At 37.0% G+C, this 15,573-nt stretch overlaps 1 protein-coding gene across 4 annotated transcripts; it reads left to right on the top strand.

Annotated features, from left to right (window-relative positions):
• The first annotated feature begins 6,019 nt into the window (after window positions 1–6,019).
• Window positions 6,020–9,460, top strand: LOC143451924 (uncharacterized). 4 transcript variants are annotated; one of them, XM_076952712.1, is made up of 6 exons: window positions 6,020–6,295; window positions 7,387–7,473; window positions 7,822–8,078; window positions 8,448–8,630; window positions 8,741–8,800; window positions 8,916–9,460. In XM_076952712.1, exons 1-5 carry the CDS (start codon window positions 6,283–6,285, stop codon window positions 8,792–8,794), a joined length of 594 nt encoding a protein of 197 aa, XP_076808827.1. In that variant the 5' UTR covers window positions 6,020–6,282; the 3' UTR covers window positions 8,795–8,800; window positions 8,916–9,460. The 4 variants fall into 4 exon arrangements, with proteins under 4 accessions (XP_076808827.1, XP_076808826.1, XP_076808825.1 ...); XM_076952711.1 differs by having other exon boundaries at window positions 8,741–8,804; XM_076952710.1 differs by having other exon boundaries at window positions 6,021–6,295; window positions 8,741–8,804; window positions 8,862–9,460.
• The last annotated feature ends 6,113 nt before the right edge of the window (window positions 9,461–15,573 follow it).

The following is a 15,573-nucleotide window of genomic DNA, read 5'->3' as shown; positions in this document are numbered from 1 at the left end:
TATAGTTCCACATCTCGTTTATCAATTGGAGCTTTCCCTGAAGCTACAAGTTCAACTTGTTGAAATGCTATTTTAAGTCAACCAGAAATGCCAAACTGGAGACCCATTCTGGATCGCGAAATTCAGCCGCTTTCTTGTTTTTATTTTCAAGACAGGTTGCTATTTCTTACCTCAACGCGTACACTCTTTGTGGCATATCGCCTCGACTCAGCCAGCGGACATCGCAGAAACAGAGCAAGTCACCATACTGATTCTCTGCTTCTAAAAGTAGTTGGCGAAATTGACGATGGTTCAACCCTCGGGACAAAATAAAATTTACAGCCTTTACCACTATGACGCTTTGTATTTGTTGCCTAGTCGTATTTGACGTAATTATGACGTCACTCTGACTAGTTACGACTTGAGCAAAGTCCATTAAACGTCACAATAGATAGCTGTCGTGGATTTAGCTATCCTTTTTGTCTACTGTTGAGTCTCTTTCTCTTCTAACCGTGAAGTTTGGTGGTTCCGCTTACATCAATAAATAAATGCAATTTAGCGCACCCTTACTCATTGATTTAATCGCCTGCAAGGAAATAAACACAACAGCAGCAAACAGAATACACTTTTTATTTATAACTTCCAGTCGCCCGATCGTAGTAATGACGTTTGCTTTGAACACCTTTGTTTTACGGTATGAGATATCTGTCTCTCTCTCCAAATAAATTTAAGTAAATAGTTAAATAGTAGACTGTTAATTGTAATAATACCAGCTGCGGTAGCCTACTGATTAGGCTACATTTGGCAGTCTGATATACTTGTAAAGGAATGTTTCGTACTGTGAGTTGTTTAATTTTTTTTTAAATATTTTTTGGGTTAGAAGATGTCTTATGATGGGCTTGCTTTAGTTTGCTTGGTGTATATAGGGTATGATAACATGTATGGCTCAGCTTCACCACTAAATTTCAGAAAATTGAGGTGAGATAACCCTGGTGGTTTATATTCTGACTTAGTTGTTTGGTACAAGCACCAAAGAATGTTATCTGCTATTGCTCTTGTTATAAATTCAACATTACTGATATTTTCAATCAGTGGAAACACGAACGTCAGTAAATGTTGAGCTACTTTAGTTCTGGTGCTTTTGAACTGAAACTAAAGTAGTTATGAAGTGCCATAAAACTGACAAAATTTCTTTTTTTTTTGTTCAAACTGCGTAGGGAGATGTAGGTTTTTTTTAGGTGTGCAACACTGCCTACAACACAAAAGCTTTTTTTTGAAGACTAATAACAGTTAACGCGATTTTATTTGTTGGAATTTACGCTCAAAACCACAAGCAGCATCCCATTGTGTGGTCGCGATTAGTTTACATATTAGAAAAAATGCATTAGCAAAGTTGGCAGTTTTCTGCGAAGTACGTAGCTTTCTAAAAAGGACGGAAGTTGTCTACCAGTGTATTCAGCTTATATTTGTTGGGTTCATGGTGATAAAATCGAAGATGATTACTTATTGGAAACAAAGTAAACCTATTTGGAACAGTGTATAAAGAAACTTAGCTCGGTCAGGTATGCTTCAGAAAACATCTGGTTTTATTGCGAGTCAGAGTTTGTGAAAACGGGTTTTCTCACATGACCTTCGCTCCAAGTTTGCTACACAAGGACGTGCTAGCTGAAAAAACTTACTGTCCATATTTCCTACTGAAGCGACAGTAACAAGTTTAGGCCCGAATTTTGCCCAAAGTATTGTTGTTTCACTTGTTGTGTCTTACTGTCTTGCAACATTTTTAACCTGTCCTGAAAGTCAGGGTTTGAGAAGTATCTCATCAAGTTTTTATCAGAAGACTTATGGCAATTATACCACTGTCCTTGGCTGAGGTTGAAACTCGATTTTGAGGACTTATCTGCGTAGTGTTTAGTGTTTAGCCACACTGGAAACAAAGCATGAATACCAAACTGCGGACCATACACTTTTTAAAAGTTGTTTCCTAGGTTAAAGACAAATTTGAAACGACAACTACAAGAGCGATTATGATGATCACAAGTTATCCCAAACACATTTGCCCATTTTTTTGTTCCAATAATACTGACACAACAGTATTTAAGCATCTAGCAGTTTATTGCCCGACATTCATTGTTTTTAAAAGATGAGGCAACTCTTCATCGTAAAATATTACGATTTATTTTATCAGTTTCTGCTGAACGATCGGCCAAAGCGATTTCCCTAACCCGTTGTCACTTTCCTTGTTCCCATTACCAAAACGATGACACCAGCACAGTAAATGTCAACCTTTTCATTGCACTTGAACATTAAGAGCGCAAGGGTTGCTTCCAATTGCCCATTTTAACTTTACTAATGCTTTCGTGAGACTAGAAGATAAACAGTTCAGAAAGATAATTCGAAACAATGTCCAATGGTTCAATACATCAGCAAATTCTATAGTTTTCGGTGGAGACTCTACAGAGCCAACTTCAGAACATTTTGTACACTCGAACTGGCACACAAGAGTACGACGTTTATTGTTACCGCAATCTACAGTAGGCCTACTATCACCTGCATTCAATTCATACAATAACGTGGTATTTTTCTGTTAAATAGCTTACCCTTGTTGACAACGAACCGTGACAACATTTTTAATTTGTCAGCGATCACCTTACATTTTCCAATATAAATCTGAGCTTGCAAGGCATATGCATTACCATTTTCGGCGAATCACGAGACATACCTCCATTTGCTGATTAATTTAGATGGTGCCCGCCCAAAAAGATCAGGAATATAAAAATATATTTGCAAAATTTCCGTTTTTGAGATTATTACTTTACTGCAGTGGAAAAGTTTGCGATCTTTCAACGATGTTATCTTCACGTAGTTCTGTAGCAAGCCTAAAGATGAAATCTCGTCTTGAAACCTTGTCATCTGTTCTTTTTTCAAAATCAAAATTTTAAATAAGCAGCAACGGGCCACCAATATTGGCAGAGCATTTGATCACCCACGTCATCACAAGATTTGGTCTTGTTGTTTGATGCGCTAAGTTGAACAGACTGATGTACAGAATTAAGAGTACAATAGCTTTTCTTGGGTCTACCCTGATACACAGTCAGAGTTGCCATATCGCCTGTCTTCATGAGCTTACCAGAATAGCATTGCTGTAAATATTTTGCAGATACAGGTAAGCCTAGTTCACATCTAACCTTGTTCATAGTTCCAACAAGACTGGTTTTCATTTTTTTATAGCAGTTCACAACTATAACTTTAAAATGCGTTCGTAATCGTAACAGAGCAAGACTGGTTTTCATTTTTACAGCACTTTCCAAGTAAAAACGACGTGAAAAAGTTGTTGGTTGTAACATTTCTGCCTTTACCCACAAATGGTTGCATGAGGGTGCATGCGACTCGTCTTTGCCCAGGTATGGAAAGCATTCAGGCTGTACTTCGATTCCATATCAACCGCCAGACAGAACTTCACAACTTTTGCTAATACAGTATAAGTACACAATACATACATGAAACGAAGACTTTCCAACAGGCCACTCCGCGTTTGTTTGGAATAGTTGTTCAGTTGTTAGAAAACTTGTCCACCAGTTAAACATCACAATACTATTTGAATGCATTCTTTATTTTCGTTCGATTTTGCTCGTGGCCGCTCCACGAAAATTGTGACGCTAAAGAGTTTGTCATGAAAACTCTTACAAAATTTGTTCCACGTCTACTTTATGCGTGCAGACATGAGTTACAACTGCCCTTACCATGCATAATAAAAATATTCCACATACAGTTAAACAATCAAACGTAAATTGTAATCAAAGTTGCAATTAAATACGCTGTGAAATTTAGTGTAGACAATTGTTGTGGAAAATGAATGCTAAATTTGTGAGTTTGTAACAAAACAATGTGAAAACACCATGTGTGAATGTCCAATTTTTTGGACATCGCCAAAATGCACGGAACAATATAACTGAAGAGGAATTTTGCCAATATTACACTGGAAACTTAGTATCGACAATTTAGCACACAAGGTTGAAGAAATACAAGGGTAGCTCACAGAAAAGTTACGCATGAAAAGAATGCTGAAAATCTCACATATATCTACTGTACATACAACAAGCATGCAACATTACAGTCAAGTACAAAAAATTAAAAGTATTCATCAGAGCTACTTAACAGAAGTAAGATTCAGAAGAGCATTACTTATCACAGCAACATCATGGCCCTACAGTGGTCTAAACTGTAAAGCATTGAAACTGAGCAGAGGGATGCCTAACGCAAACAATTAAACTGTTGGGCTAACATTATGCCATAACAAAAACGTAACGTGTGTAGAAAACTTACTAACAATGAAAGGAATCACAAGTGAAATGTCGATGAATTACTAATACTAAACAATAACGCAGTAACACATCATGGCCACAACAATACGGGTGAAATACATCTCAATATAAATCTAAAAACACATCGTGGAATTACATCTGACGATGCAACTAAAACGTATCAATGTGCAGTGCTACAAAAAAAACAAGTGTGCATAACAAATCAAATAATCCCGTGACAATTACACATTGAAGGCAAGTAAATAGTAAAAGTTTAGTTAATTCACAATTGCATCTATCACACTAGGCTTATGTGATATAATCGCCTTTTCGAAATGTTTCTCAGGCTTGAAATAAACCAATCGACGTCAATATACGTCCACTTCATGGATGCAAACGATTTGTTAGGTTTTGATGGCTGTCTCTTCCGGATGACCGACGGTAACGTTTGACTGCGCCGATATCGTCGTTCCTTTAATCGTTTTGAGGAGCTGCATAGAAAAAATTGCAGTTACACTCAAAAGCGTTATTCTGTGTTACGATAATTCTGCTCAACTGACTTCGGTTGGCTGATGTGAAGAATCGTTTCAATTGGACCCAATTAGTATTTGTGAGGATCTGCCGTTCGAGGTTGAGTGCGATGCATCCGATTACGCCGTTGCAGCCACTTTGTCACAAGGAGGGCTCCCAGTGGCGTTTTTGTCTTTGTAGAAACTTCTGCCCTAAGATAATATCGGCACAAGAGCTATGCATAACGTCCAGCACGATGTTAGAGTAGCTCCGGCCAAGCAGTTGAATGGTTGTTTTAACACGATCAGAAAGAAAGAGTTTTCATTCTGACTATACATTGCGGTAGAATGAATGGAGTATCAGATCCTTGTTTTGGTCAGAAGTGTTTGTATCTTGTAGTATAGACGATTTCAATTTCCACCAGTAGTAAACAGAGGAGGTCTGACGTGTCAGTGAGAAGGAGGATGCAAAGAAGTGTCGTATCGGAAGGTATGCCACTGTTTGTATGATGACGTCATTTATGAAGACGGTTTTTATACGGTTACTATGTCATCAGTGACGAATTCTCCTCATGATTTTTTCCGGTTGTGGAAGATGGTATTCACATTCGCTGTTTTTTGTACATAACAACATTAAAGCATGTACACAATCAAAAAGTAGTTACTTGCAGTAATGCTGTAATAGTTAAAGTAGCTACCTTGTACTTTCCTGAATAATTTCGCTTAGAAGAAAACAAACAGTTTCAAGTTGCTCGTTGTCTTCAAAGTACGAGTTGTCAACTTTTGTTGTTAGTCGCCTCACGGATCCGTTCTCCTGCCTTGTAGCTGATACATCCATTTTGCACAATCAACACTTTTTTTCCCGAAGAAACTTTGAAAATAACCTAGATTATCTGCACTTATGACGTAGTCATTGTAATACGATTACTATGCGATCCGTGACGAATTCCTCCCGTATGATTTTTCCGATTATGGAAGGTGATATTGTAACAGCAGCAGTTTCTATCCCCAAGGAATAAAAAAGTGAAGTCATTTCTAATATGGAAGAACCAACTATCAACTCGGTTATTTGAAGGTTAAAGTACGGCTATAGACTACTGTACAAACAGACTGTTGATTAAGTAGTGAGATCATTATAATAGTTTTATCATAAGACCTCTGTATCTGTAAGGAAAAAATAAAAATCGACATCAAAAAATTAAGAGTAACCTGTATTATTGATGATACTGAAAACAACTTTTTAACATCGGCTAAATTTGGCGAGAAGATAATAGGCTATGGATTTTTTAAAACGGCGTCCAAACGTAAAACAAACTGGTGTATAGTTTGGTGAGCAAGAAAAAACTCTTGCGTCCGTATGTTCCCCCTCCAGTCTGGATCAAAACCAGTTTTGAGTTTGCCTATACCAGACTCTACAGTTTGGGTTCTGTGAAAATTTCATCACACAGTTGGTATTGGCTACATTCACGTTGAAGACAAGGAAGGTGAAGGATATGGCAGCATCAGGTACAATTTGCTATGTGGAACATAATGGAAGCTTTTTAAAGTTAACCTAAAACTAGTGATACTGTTTTAGCTTAGTCAGTAATTACTGGGATCCATAAAGTAGCTGTCTGTATCTGAGAGTTATGATGAATGTGTTATTTCAAATTCAGAAAATTTAAGTTATCAAGGTTTCTTATTTTATAGTTTTTTTAGCTTAAAACTTTGGAAACAACTTTAATAGCATGTGAGGTAAAAACAATAGTTCTATGGTTAAACTTCACTTGAGACAAAATCAACCCAGAGTCTAGATTGTTTCAAATTAGAAAAGTAGTTGCAAAGTTATGACTATGACATCATGAAAAGGAGTATTTTTTGTGCTCATTGAACCATTTCAAGTCATATTAAAACTGTCATAACTTTACCTAGGTTTCGAGTTAAAATAAGACAGAAAATTAACTTTTATATCCCAGTGTCAGTTTCGTATTAAGCCACAAAGTCAGTGCACCAGTTTCTGTCGTAAATGCTGGCAACATATCCATCTTATTTGACACTGGTAACCATTTGTGATTCTTGAACCAAACAGGTTGAAGGAAATCAAATAAGTTTAATTTGTTTGGTAGAGATGGTTGTTGAAATTGGTTGCTCTAGTATGTCATGGAGAGGCACTTTTAGACCAACTGCCACTCTTGTCTGTTTTAAGTTAATTGAAGAAAATTTGATTTAAAGTTTGATAGCTAAATAAGCTATTCAGAGAACTTGGTTTCAAGCTTTATCTCCAGGCCCAAGCAAAGTTTTGACAGTTTCAATATAACTTGACATGGTTGAATGAGTACAAAATCTCCTTCTTTTAACCGTTTGTCGGATAAACTCTATTTATCCCTGATTAAATCATCTCTCTTTTAAGATGAACTTCAAAAAAATCTGACAATCTCTCCCCTCAAAATTTTCTAGATGCGCTTTGCAACTACAATAATTTTTTGTTGTATTTTTATGGATTAATTACGGAAAATTATCGTTCTAGAAATATGATCTTCGAAAAAATGTTGTGTGTGACATAACATGCATCTACATACCATTCTAAAATATTGATTTTTTTCCATTTTTACTTAAAGATATTGTTGAAAAGAAGCTTTGTGCTGAAACTTTGAAGTCACAGCTTGCACATTTCAGAACACTGGCATATGATGATTGGGTTGCAGGTATGATTCCAGTTTTCATTTGCAGCAACATATCAGAGTGTCTGGTGTATGACATTTACTGTTTGCAGTAGATATTCATGACTAGCATGGATTATGGAATCATTTTTTCGGTTAGATCTGCCCACCAAAGTAAGACCAGCCAGCCTGACTCTTTCATGAAGCCATTTTGGTTGTCATATTAAGTCTCCTTGTGTTGTACATGTCAGATGTCAGTTTACCTGCCCCAACTTTTTAGTCCACAGTTTCTTGCATTTATTAAAAGTTGACCACCAGAAACCAATGTTATTGACTTGTGTATTATGTTCAAATCATTAATGATTTAATTATTACTGTGTTATGCTTGTTTAGATGACAACGATCGCAGATTTGTTTCACTTTTATGCGAATTGAACAAATATGCTGACAAGCAGCTTATCTTGATGGTAGCAGACCATTTTCCAATAGAGCTGAACCTGGAAAATTTGTATCTGTCCACATCTGAAGCTACCGGCCTGTCTAAGATTTTAAGAAAACAGAATAACTTAAAGGAGCTTGTCCTTACCAATTGCTTATCTCCTGGTGAAGTGGAATTAGTCATTTCGGCCATCGTAGACATGCCAGGAAAGGTTTGGCAGTATATTCGAGTTATTTATAGGTAATATGATTAGCAGATGTATTTTTTGGGTTCAAAGCCAATTCTTTTTTTACAGATTTATTGATTAATTGTGACCATATTTTGTAATTTTACTTCCCACCATGCATAAGTATTTTTGCAGCGGCACGCTTAGTTCAGTCTACAAGGAATATAGAATCTGATTGGAATATAGAACCAAATGAAAAGAATTACAATTTTACTTCTAGTTAGCATAAACAACAATTGGTTAACAGAAAGAATTCAAATTTTTTGCAATAAAACATGATTTTGTGTTGGACTGTTAGACGTCTAGGTCTAAGCAAGTCTATTCAGTGTTTAACCAGTCTTTTATGTTTAACAGGTAAAATGGATAGATATTAGCGACAACATAATCAAAGAAATTCCGGGACTAGAATTTTTCGCAAAAGTTGAAGACAAGCTGGAGATATCCGGTTGTTTTGACGATGGTAATGGAGGAAGGCGAGATCCAAATGAATATGAGAAACGGAAAATTCAACTCATTCTTGACGAGCTTCATGACTCGGTATATCTTGTCTTATATATGTGTACTGTTCCACTTGTCTACGTGCGTAAAATCGTGTTACACTCATGTGCTATCAATTACTGGAATATCATGTAGATGTTTATTCACAGAAGTTAAAGGTTGATGTTGGTGATGGTGCCTGTCTTTGTCCAGGAAAGCATTGACATCATGTCAGTAAGTGGGCGAGTTTTTAGACTGGAAATATTTTTTCAATAAATGTAAATGGTCTAGGAAGGGCACGATAATTGAAAACATGGTGGGGTTTTAAACAACGGAATTTTGCAGCATGGAACAACGGCTTTACTTTGCTACAGCAAGTTGACCTGGATAGCACACCATGCACCCATCGTGGCTACAATGTTCCATGTGTACCTTAATTTTTTGTTTTTCTGTGTTTTTGGTTGTATAAGCGAAACCATTTTTGGGGTCTGTGACCGTGTTATATTTGTCATTATTGCATCAGTTTAGGAACCCCGTTTCCAAACTTTGCCTTGGTTTTGTTCCTTGATTGTTTACAATCATACATTTGTTGTTTTGTTTCTATACTATAACGTTGATTTGCACAATAGTTTTTATGCAGCTTAGCGGATAGCAAAAACAAATTAAAACAGAACAATTTTTAAATGAAATTTTGTAGCTTTTGCCATTTTGACCGCTTGGTAGAGACAAGACACCACGTTCTTTTGCCAAAAACGTCTTTGTGTTTTTAATTTTTTACGGTTTTTATTTTTCGAAAGTCCTTTTGTAGACAGTGGTGACAAACGTCTCCACATTAAGTCAAGCCTGTACTTTTAAGCCGTTGTTATTTGTCAATAAAATAAAGAAGTTGGCCTCTGCTTGACATATATCGCACAAAGCTTCTTGCCGTTTCAAGCGCACATAGTGATGTCACAAATGCTAAACTAGTTAGTTTTTTATTCCCTGTGGTTTGCTGTTTGACCTAAATTTATAAAAATTAACGCTGCATGGCGCAAAAGATCAATAAGCCTTGATGAATAACAGCATATACGATCTGAAGGACTTCACTGCAATGCTTATGAGTTATGACATTCAAATTCTTACTTCCACTTCAAACCTTATCGATGGCATAACAACGTACGGTAATATTTTGAGGTGAGATCTAACAAATGATCAATTAAACAAGCTATGCTTCTTCCTGAACACAATGTAACATCAAAAATTAGCCAAAGGTCTTATGATGAAATAACTTACTAGGCTATAGGCCCTGGGTTAATTCTACCATAGTTTGGTCCTCACTGGTGAACTTAGCCCAAACTAAATATCTAGTTTGAATCTTAGGCCCAGCATCAAATCCTGAATTTTGGAAATGGCTTGTAAAAAATATGTTGCGCTATCGTTTATTGTAATTGTGGGTCAAGTACAAACGAGGTGTAGGCCTACTCATTCCCAGTTGTTCAGGAGAACAGTTCAAAATTCGTGCAAAAAAAAATAAAAAATGTGTGTGTCAATCAAAACAGCTTCAAATTCGCCGGGCAGTGAGGAGACTCAATTTGACCAAAAAGGTTGTTCATATAGGCTATTCTTGGTAAGCAGAAGCAACGTGCAAGCAGGGAACAATTTAATCCGGAATGTGTAGACAGTAAGGTTTAGGTTGCCTGACTTCCACCAAACACTCTTCGGTTCCAAACGTTTTGTTACGAGCGACTCACCTATTTCAGTTGCATTGCCCGCTGACTGACGTTACCTCGATTGGAAATGCTAGAATAAAAAAAGCATATAGGAAAGGGCATACACTATACCTTCCTTTTTACTCATAGGGACCAAATAGCTTACAAACCTAAACAGCAATCTACTGGCCTATAAGCTACAATGCACATTGTGGCTAGAAATTAAAAATTGTAACATCATTATAATAGCTCGGAGTACAAAGCAGAAGCCGATTCTGTTATTTAAACCAAAATTTCACTGCCGGATTCGGAGATTTATAATGTCCCAAAAAATGTAGACAACACCACACTGAATTCATTACAAAAACTTCCATAGGCTAATAGACTAAATGGGCAAAGTTTTTGACTCGGGGGTAGAGAATTTCTCAAAAATTGACATGAGGGCCATGCTGATACATATTGGACGAAGAGTGTTTACACTAATGTTATGACCTACTTTTTGTACAATAGTTTACATGTAAAAGCAACAAAGCTTGCAAAAAAATTGGATTTAAATCCAGCATGAATGACAAAACTTTCTGAATGACTTTCTGCCAAAACATCAAAATTTGGTGTTAGCTTGCTTGTGGTAGTTGTCAGAACAGATCTAGGGGAAAGTGGTGTAATCCTATTAAAGTGACAGAATTTGATCGAGTTAAGTTCAATTATATCAAACAATTAAAACGATTTTGGTGGAAACTAATCCAGAAATTTTGGCCTTGGACTTGAACAACCTTCATGCAGATAATGAACTAATCTCACGACGACGCAATTTCTTGATTGATAAATTGATTACAAATAATACATTGAATCGTAAATACAAAAGCAGGGCAGATAATCTCGGTGATGACCTCAAGCTTGCTCTCCCTGCAATGATTTACTGGATGACTGAAAGCAACCAGACAGGGTTGCCAACTGGTATATTTATATACCAAATTCCAGAAATCTGGAATATTTCAAACCTGTTTGGTATGCGATTTTTTCGTTTGGTATATTTTGGAAAACTGGTATATTCTTGGTATATTTTTGAAATTAAAAAAACTGTTTCTGAATTTCTACCACAGATTTACTTTACAATCTGGCAACCCTGCAGTAACAGACTAACAGTAGAGTGTAGGACTGAATTTACTGAAACTGAACTGCTGAGTGCTGACTGTCACTCACTGTTCTCAGCCGTCTTGAGAAAACGGTAGCTGGGCGCTAAATTTAGTTGGTTTATAAGGCGTTATACGATAAATTCAAAATTGAATAATAATGGCATCAAGGAAATGGAAACCACGTTATGATGGTCAACGAAAATTTCGTTCAGAATGGTCTCATGAATTTCCTTGGATCTCTAAATCTAGTGATGGAGGAGATGCACCTTATTGCAAACTTTGCAGATGATGAAACTAATGCTAATCCAGAACCAATTTATGTGGGCTAAAACTGATCTGCAGTGTTTTGCGTTAACAATAGTCACTAATCAATAAAACTAGTCATATTATGAATTAAACAGTCAAAGTAACGTTTTTCTGTAAGTTAGATAGCTTTCAAAAATTACTCCTAAAGTTGGTGTGTGTGTAAAAAGTGTTTTTACATTAACGTTTCATTTGCTTTTTCAGATCTGTTTGGTATAAATTTGGTATATATTTTTGCAGATTCGTTTGGTATACATTTGGTATATAATTTTTTGATATTTGGTATATATTGCTCTGCAAAATCTGGCAACCCTGCAACCAGATGACAGAGAAGTTGTGAAAGCACTTGCAGTTGTACTTGCTGTCACACAACGTGCGTCTTTACACGGACAGCAACACGCAACCAATTCATTTTACTACAATCTACCAGCAGTTTCCTCCATTGGTGTGCCCAGTGGCAGGTCACAATCACTGCAATCATGAGCCTAAGTGAGCTTCTTCACCTACCCATAACGGTTCCAATGCTTGGAAGGTTATTTGATGAAGGTCGAATGGAAAAGGTATACAACGCTGTTCAACGTGGCTCTAACATGAACCTAAAGAGCATGGGGAAAGATGCCCAGACCTTGTATGAAGACATCTGTTTCCGTCTGTGTTAGTCAGCTACGAACAATTACCAAGAGAAACATAAGATTTAAAATTTTAGATTTTTAAAATAACTTTTCAGATTGTACAATTCTCATTTTATCATATACAACCTACTTATTGCTTTTGTTTAATGGATGGCGAATCTATTGATGTTGTTTAAGTATATTAGGCCTATGCATGGTAAGGCCAATTAATTATTGTTACCAATTACTATATCAATAATAAAATGTATCTGCAAACATAGCTTGTTAGATTTGCAAATGCCTTTTTGTTGTTGTAGGCCTGTAGGGCAATGTAGGCTGTTGAAATTATTGCAAGTAAAGTAGACGTGGAGTCGTTACGTGGAACACTGAGGACTTTCGTAGGAGTTTTCATGACAAAATGTTTAGTGTCACAATTTAATTTCAGCTTTAAGGCGTTGAATTTCTCTTTTACAGCGAAGTCACTCTGAATATCGATCAATTCCAATTGTAACAGCTGTTTTAACAATTTGGGCATGGGACGGTCTCAATTGATTTCTGTAGTTTTTCGAAATCAAGGAATTGACGGCAGTATTCTTGGTGCATGTCATTTAGTAATTTCCTGTAGTTTTTAACATGTTTAGAAGCCTCTTTCATTGTCGCTAGGGTGGGGAAATAGGCAAAAGATTTATTAGACATTTGTTCTGAGGATAAAGTCAAATTTTGCTTTGAAAGCTCTCACGTTTGTATACATTTCATGAACAAATTTATCTTTCCTTTGCAACTTTGCATTTACCTCATTCATGTTTGTTACAAACTTACAATGTGCACAGCAACAGCGAAATTACTAAGCCAATCTCCGTCACCCAGCTCAGGAAAGTCGTCAGACTTCCCCATTACAACTAAAAATGAGTGTTATGACCTCGAAACTTAAACACTAAATTCAAGTAACTTAGGCTTTAATTAGAACAGAACAGAACAGTCCTAAAACAAATAGAAATCAGTTACTTAATGCTACACAATACATATATGTGAGCTCGACACTGCGCTTACTACTGAAATGACGTTCTACAGAGAGACCAACACATTTAAGGCGGCGAAGCAATTATGGAGGCGTGATTGTGCGCGAGGCAAATTGGCGTAAGCAAAGGAATGTCGCCACAGTGAGCTAACTGCCTCCTTGAGTTCCCAGACGCGTTTACAGACTTACCCCAAACTTAACCACCGCAAATGAGAATGGTAAAGCAGATACTGGTGATCAGGATCCATTCACTCAGGAAAATTGATAAATTGACGGTGATAAAGTTCTCTCACTTTTATCTAGGTGAAGAGTTATACCACTGGCTTGACTACACGGTCAAGCTGCAAAACAGATTTTAACAGGGCCTCCTGGTGGATAATTCAGTGCAAAAAAGTAATATCCAGCTCGGGGTTTTCCTCTTTCATCTCATCATGAAGTCTTTTCAGCAGCCCAATATTTTTTCCAGTTAAATTTGGCGATTCATCCGTGGTGACTTTACAAGTTTGCTTCTAGGTAGTTTCAGCCTGTCGATGATACCAGACACTTGAGAAACAACTCCTCCCCTCGTGTTTTCCTCTTTAGCGATTTCATCGCCAAAATTCTTCCACTATCTTAAAATTGTCATTAAACCCTCTGACAAAAATCAATAGCTGGGCGGTGTCTTTTCTGTCTGTAGGCTTACTTACGTCCAGCGCTAACGAATAAAATACAAATGAATCTGCTTTGCCTTTCATATCGCTGACTCAATTAGTTCTACACGACGAGTTACTATCTTGCGCGATAAATTAGTATGTTCATATTTGCTTAAGTATTTGGACACAAGAGACTTGCTATCTCTACCATACACTGCTTGAAAAACTCTCCACCTGAAAATGGCTTGTTTACTTTTGCTAATTTGAAAGCCAGCAGAAAGCAGAAAGTTTGACTCGGTGCTTAACTTATGGCTGGCACTTAGTTGAGTTAGATGTCTGAGCAGTAGCCTCTCATTGTTGACTTGTCTGACTGTTAAGATAGTTAGGATGAATGCTGTTAAAATGGCGGCGGATGTAATATTCTTTCAAAACTAGAACCTGTTTTCGGCATACAAGACATCATCTGAAATTTAGCTGTCCACTCTGCCACCCGATTCGTCTGCTTTCCGCCCATTGAAATGGGTGGAAATGCGGTAATATTTTCCCATTTGAATGGCAGGAAGTATGCCTTTCTTACCCTAGAGTAAGAAATATGCATTTGGAATGGGGAGATGTTTACTTCGGCAAAAATATAGTTTGTGGGAAACCCCATTCTTGAAAGCAGGTCCATTTTAATGGGCGGAGAAATAGAAGAATTGGGTTCACAAACCATACTTGTGCCGAAGTAAAATTCTCCCCATTCCAAAAGCATATATTTTACTCTAGGGTAAGAAATGCATACTTTCAACCATTACAATGGGAAAAAATTCCCGTACTCTGGACCATTTTAATGGAGGGAAAGTAGACGAATGGGGTGACTCTGCTCTTACTGTCGACATTTCGCTTCTTTGACGTAGCCTACTCGTGATAATTTAGACGACCTATTTTTTAGGTTCGAAGGTCACACAGTTTGCACAATTTTACTATACGAGCTCTTCTAAAAATCAACTCATTTGAGTTTAGCAACCTTGCTAGGCTAGCCCTTCAGCTAAATCAGTGGTTCGCAACCTTTTTTGATGTCGGGTCGAATTTCAAACTGCAGAGAAGGCCTACGTATGGAGCCGAATGAAAACACTCAAGTAATTAGAACGAAAATTTTGAAGCATGTAGGTCGTCTACCAACGAATAGCAACGCTAACAAGAAAAATAACAGAACTCAATTTAATGTCCAACTTGAACCGACAAGTCAAAAAATAATCGCCATAATTCTTATAAATAGATTTTTTATTATTTTTGTGGGATTTTCAGGGGTCAATGAGAGCCGAAAGAAGGCTAGCTTGGAGCCGCGTTTGGGAATCACTGAGTTAGATCCAAAGGAAACAGACCGTATGCGCTTGATAATTTCCAAATAAATATTCCACAATTCTAATTGTGACGAAACAATAAACTAAAGCAGATTGATTGTGTGTGGATTCCAGTTGCCTTGTGGGGTCAACTATACACAAGAATGAAGAAGAAAAATGAATTGTTTCGATGCATTAATTCATACCAACATCTAGCGGGCCAGATTAGAAGACACAACTGGCCGTAGTTTGCACATTACTGGGCTAAATCCGTCATCCACGTGATAACCGAA

The sequence above is a fragment of the Clavelina lepadiformis genome, chromosome 4 (assembly GCF_947623445.1).
Source record: "Clavelina lepadiformis chromosome 4, kaClaLepa1.1, whole genome shotgun sequence".
Classification (NCBI taxonomy): domain Eukaryota; kingdom Metazoa; phylum Chordata; class Ascidiacea; order Aplousobranchia; family Clavelinidae; genus Clavelina; species Clavelina lepadiformis.
Note: the sequence above shows the minus strand (reverse complement) of the source record. Positions and strands in the feature narration are given on the sequence as shown.

What these genes read in the sequence shown, in the direction of transcription:
- LOC143451924 (XM_076952712.1), top strand. An exon ending in ATATGATGATTGGGTTGCAG is followed by an intron (nt 7,474 to 7,821) that starts GTATGATTCCAG and finishes ATGCTTGTTTAG; the next exon opens with ATGACAACGATCGCAGATTT. An exon ending in TCGTAGACATGCCAGGAAAG is followed by an intron (nt 8,079 to 8,447) that starts GTTTGGCAGTAT and finishes TATGTTTAACAG; the next exon opens with GTAAAATGGATAGATATTAG.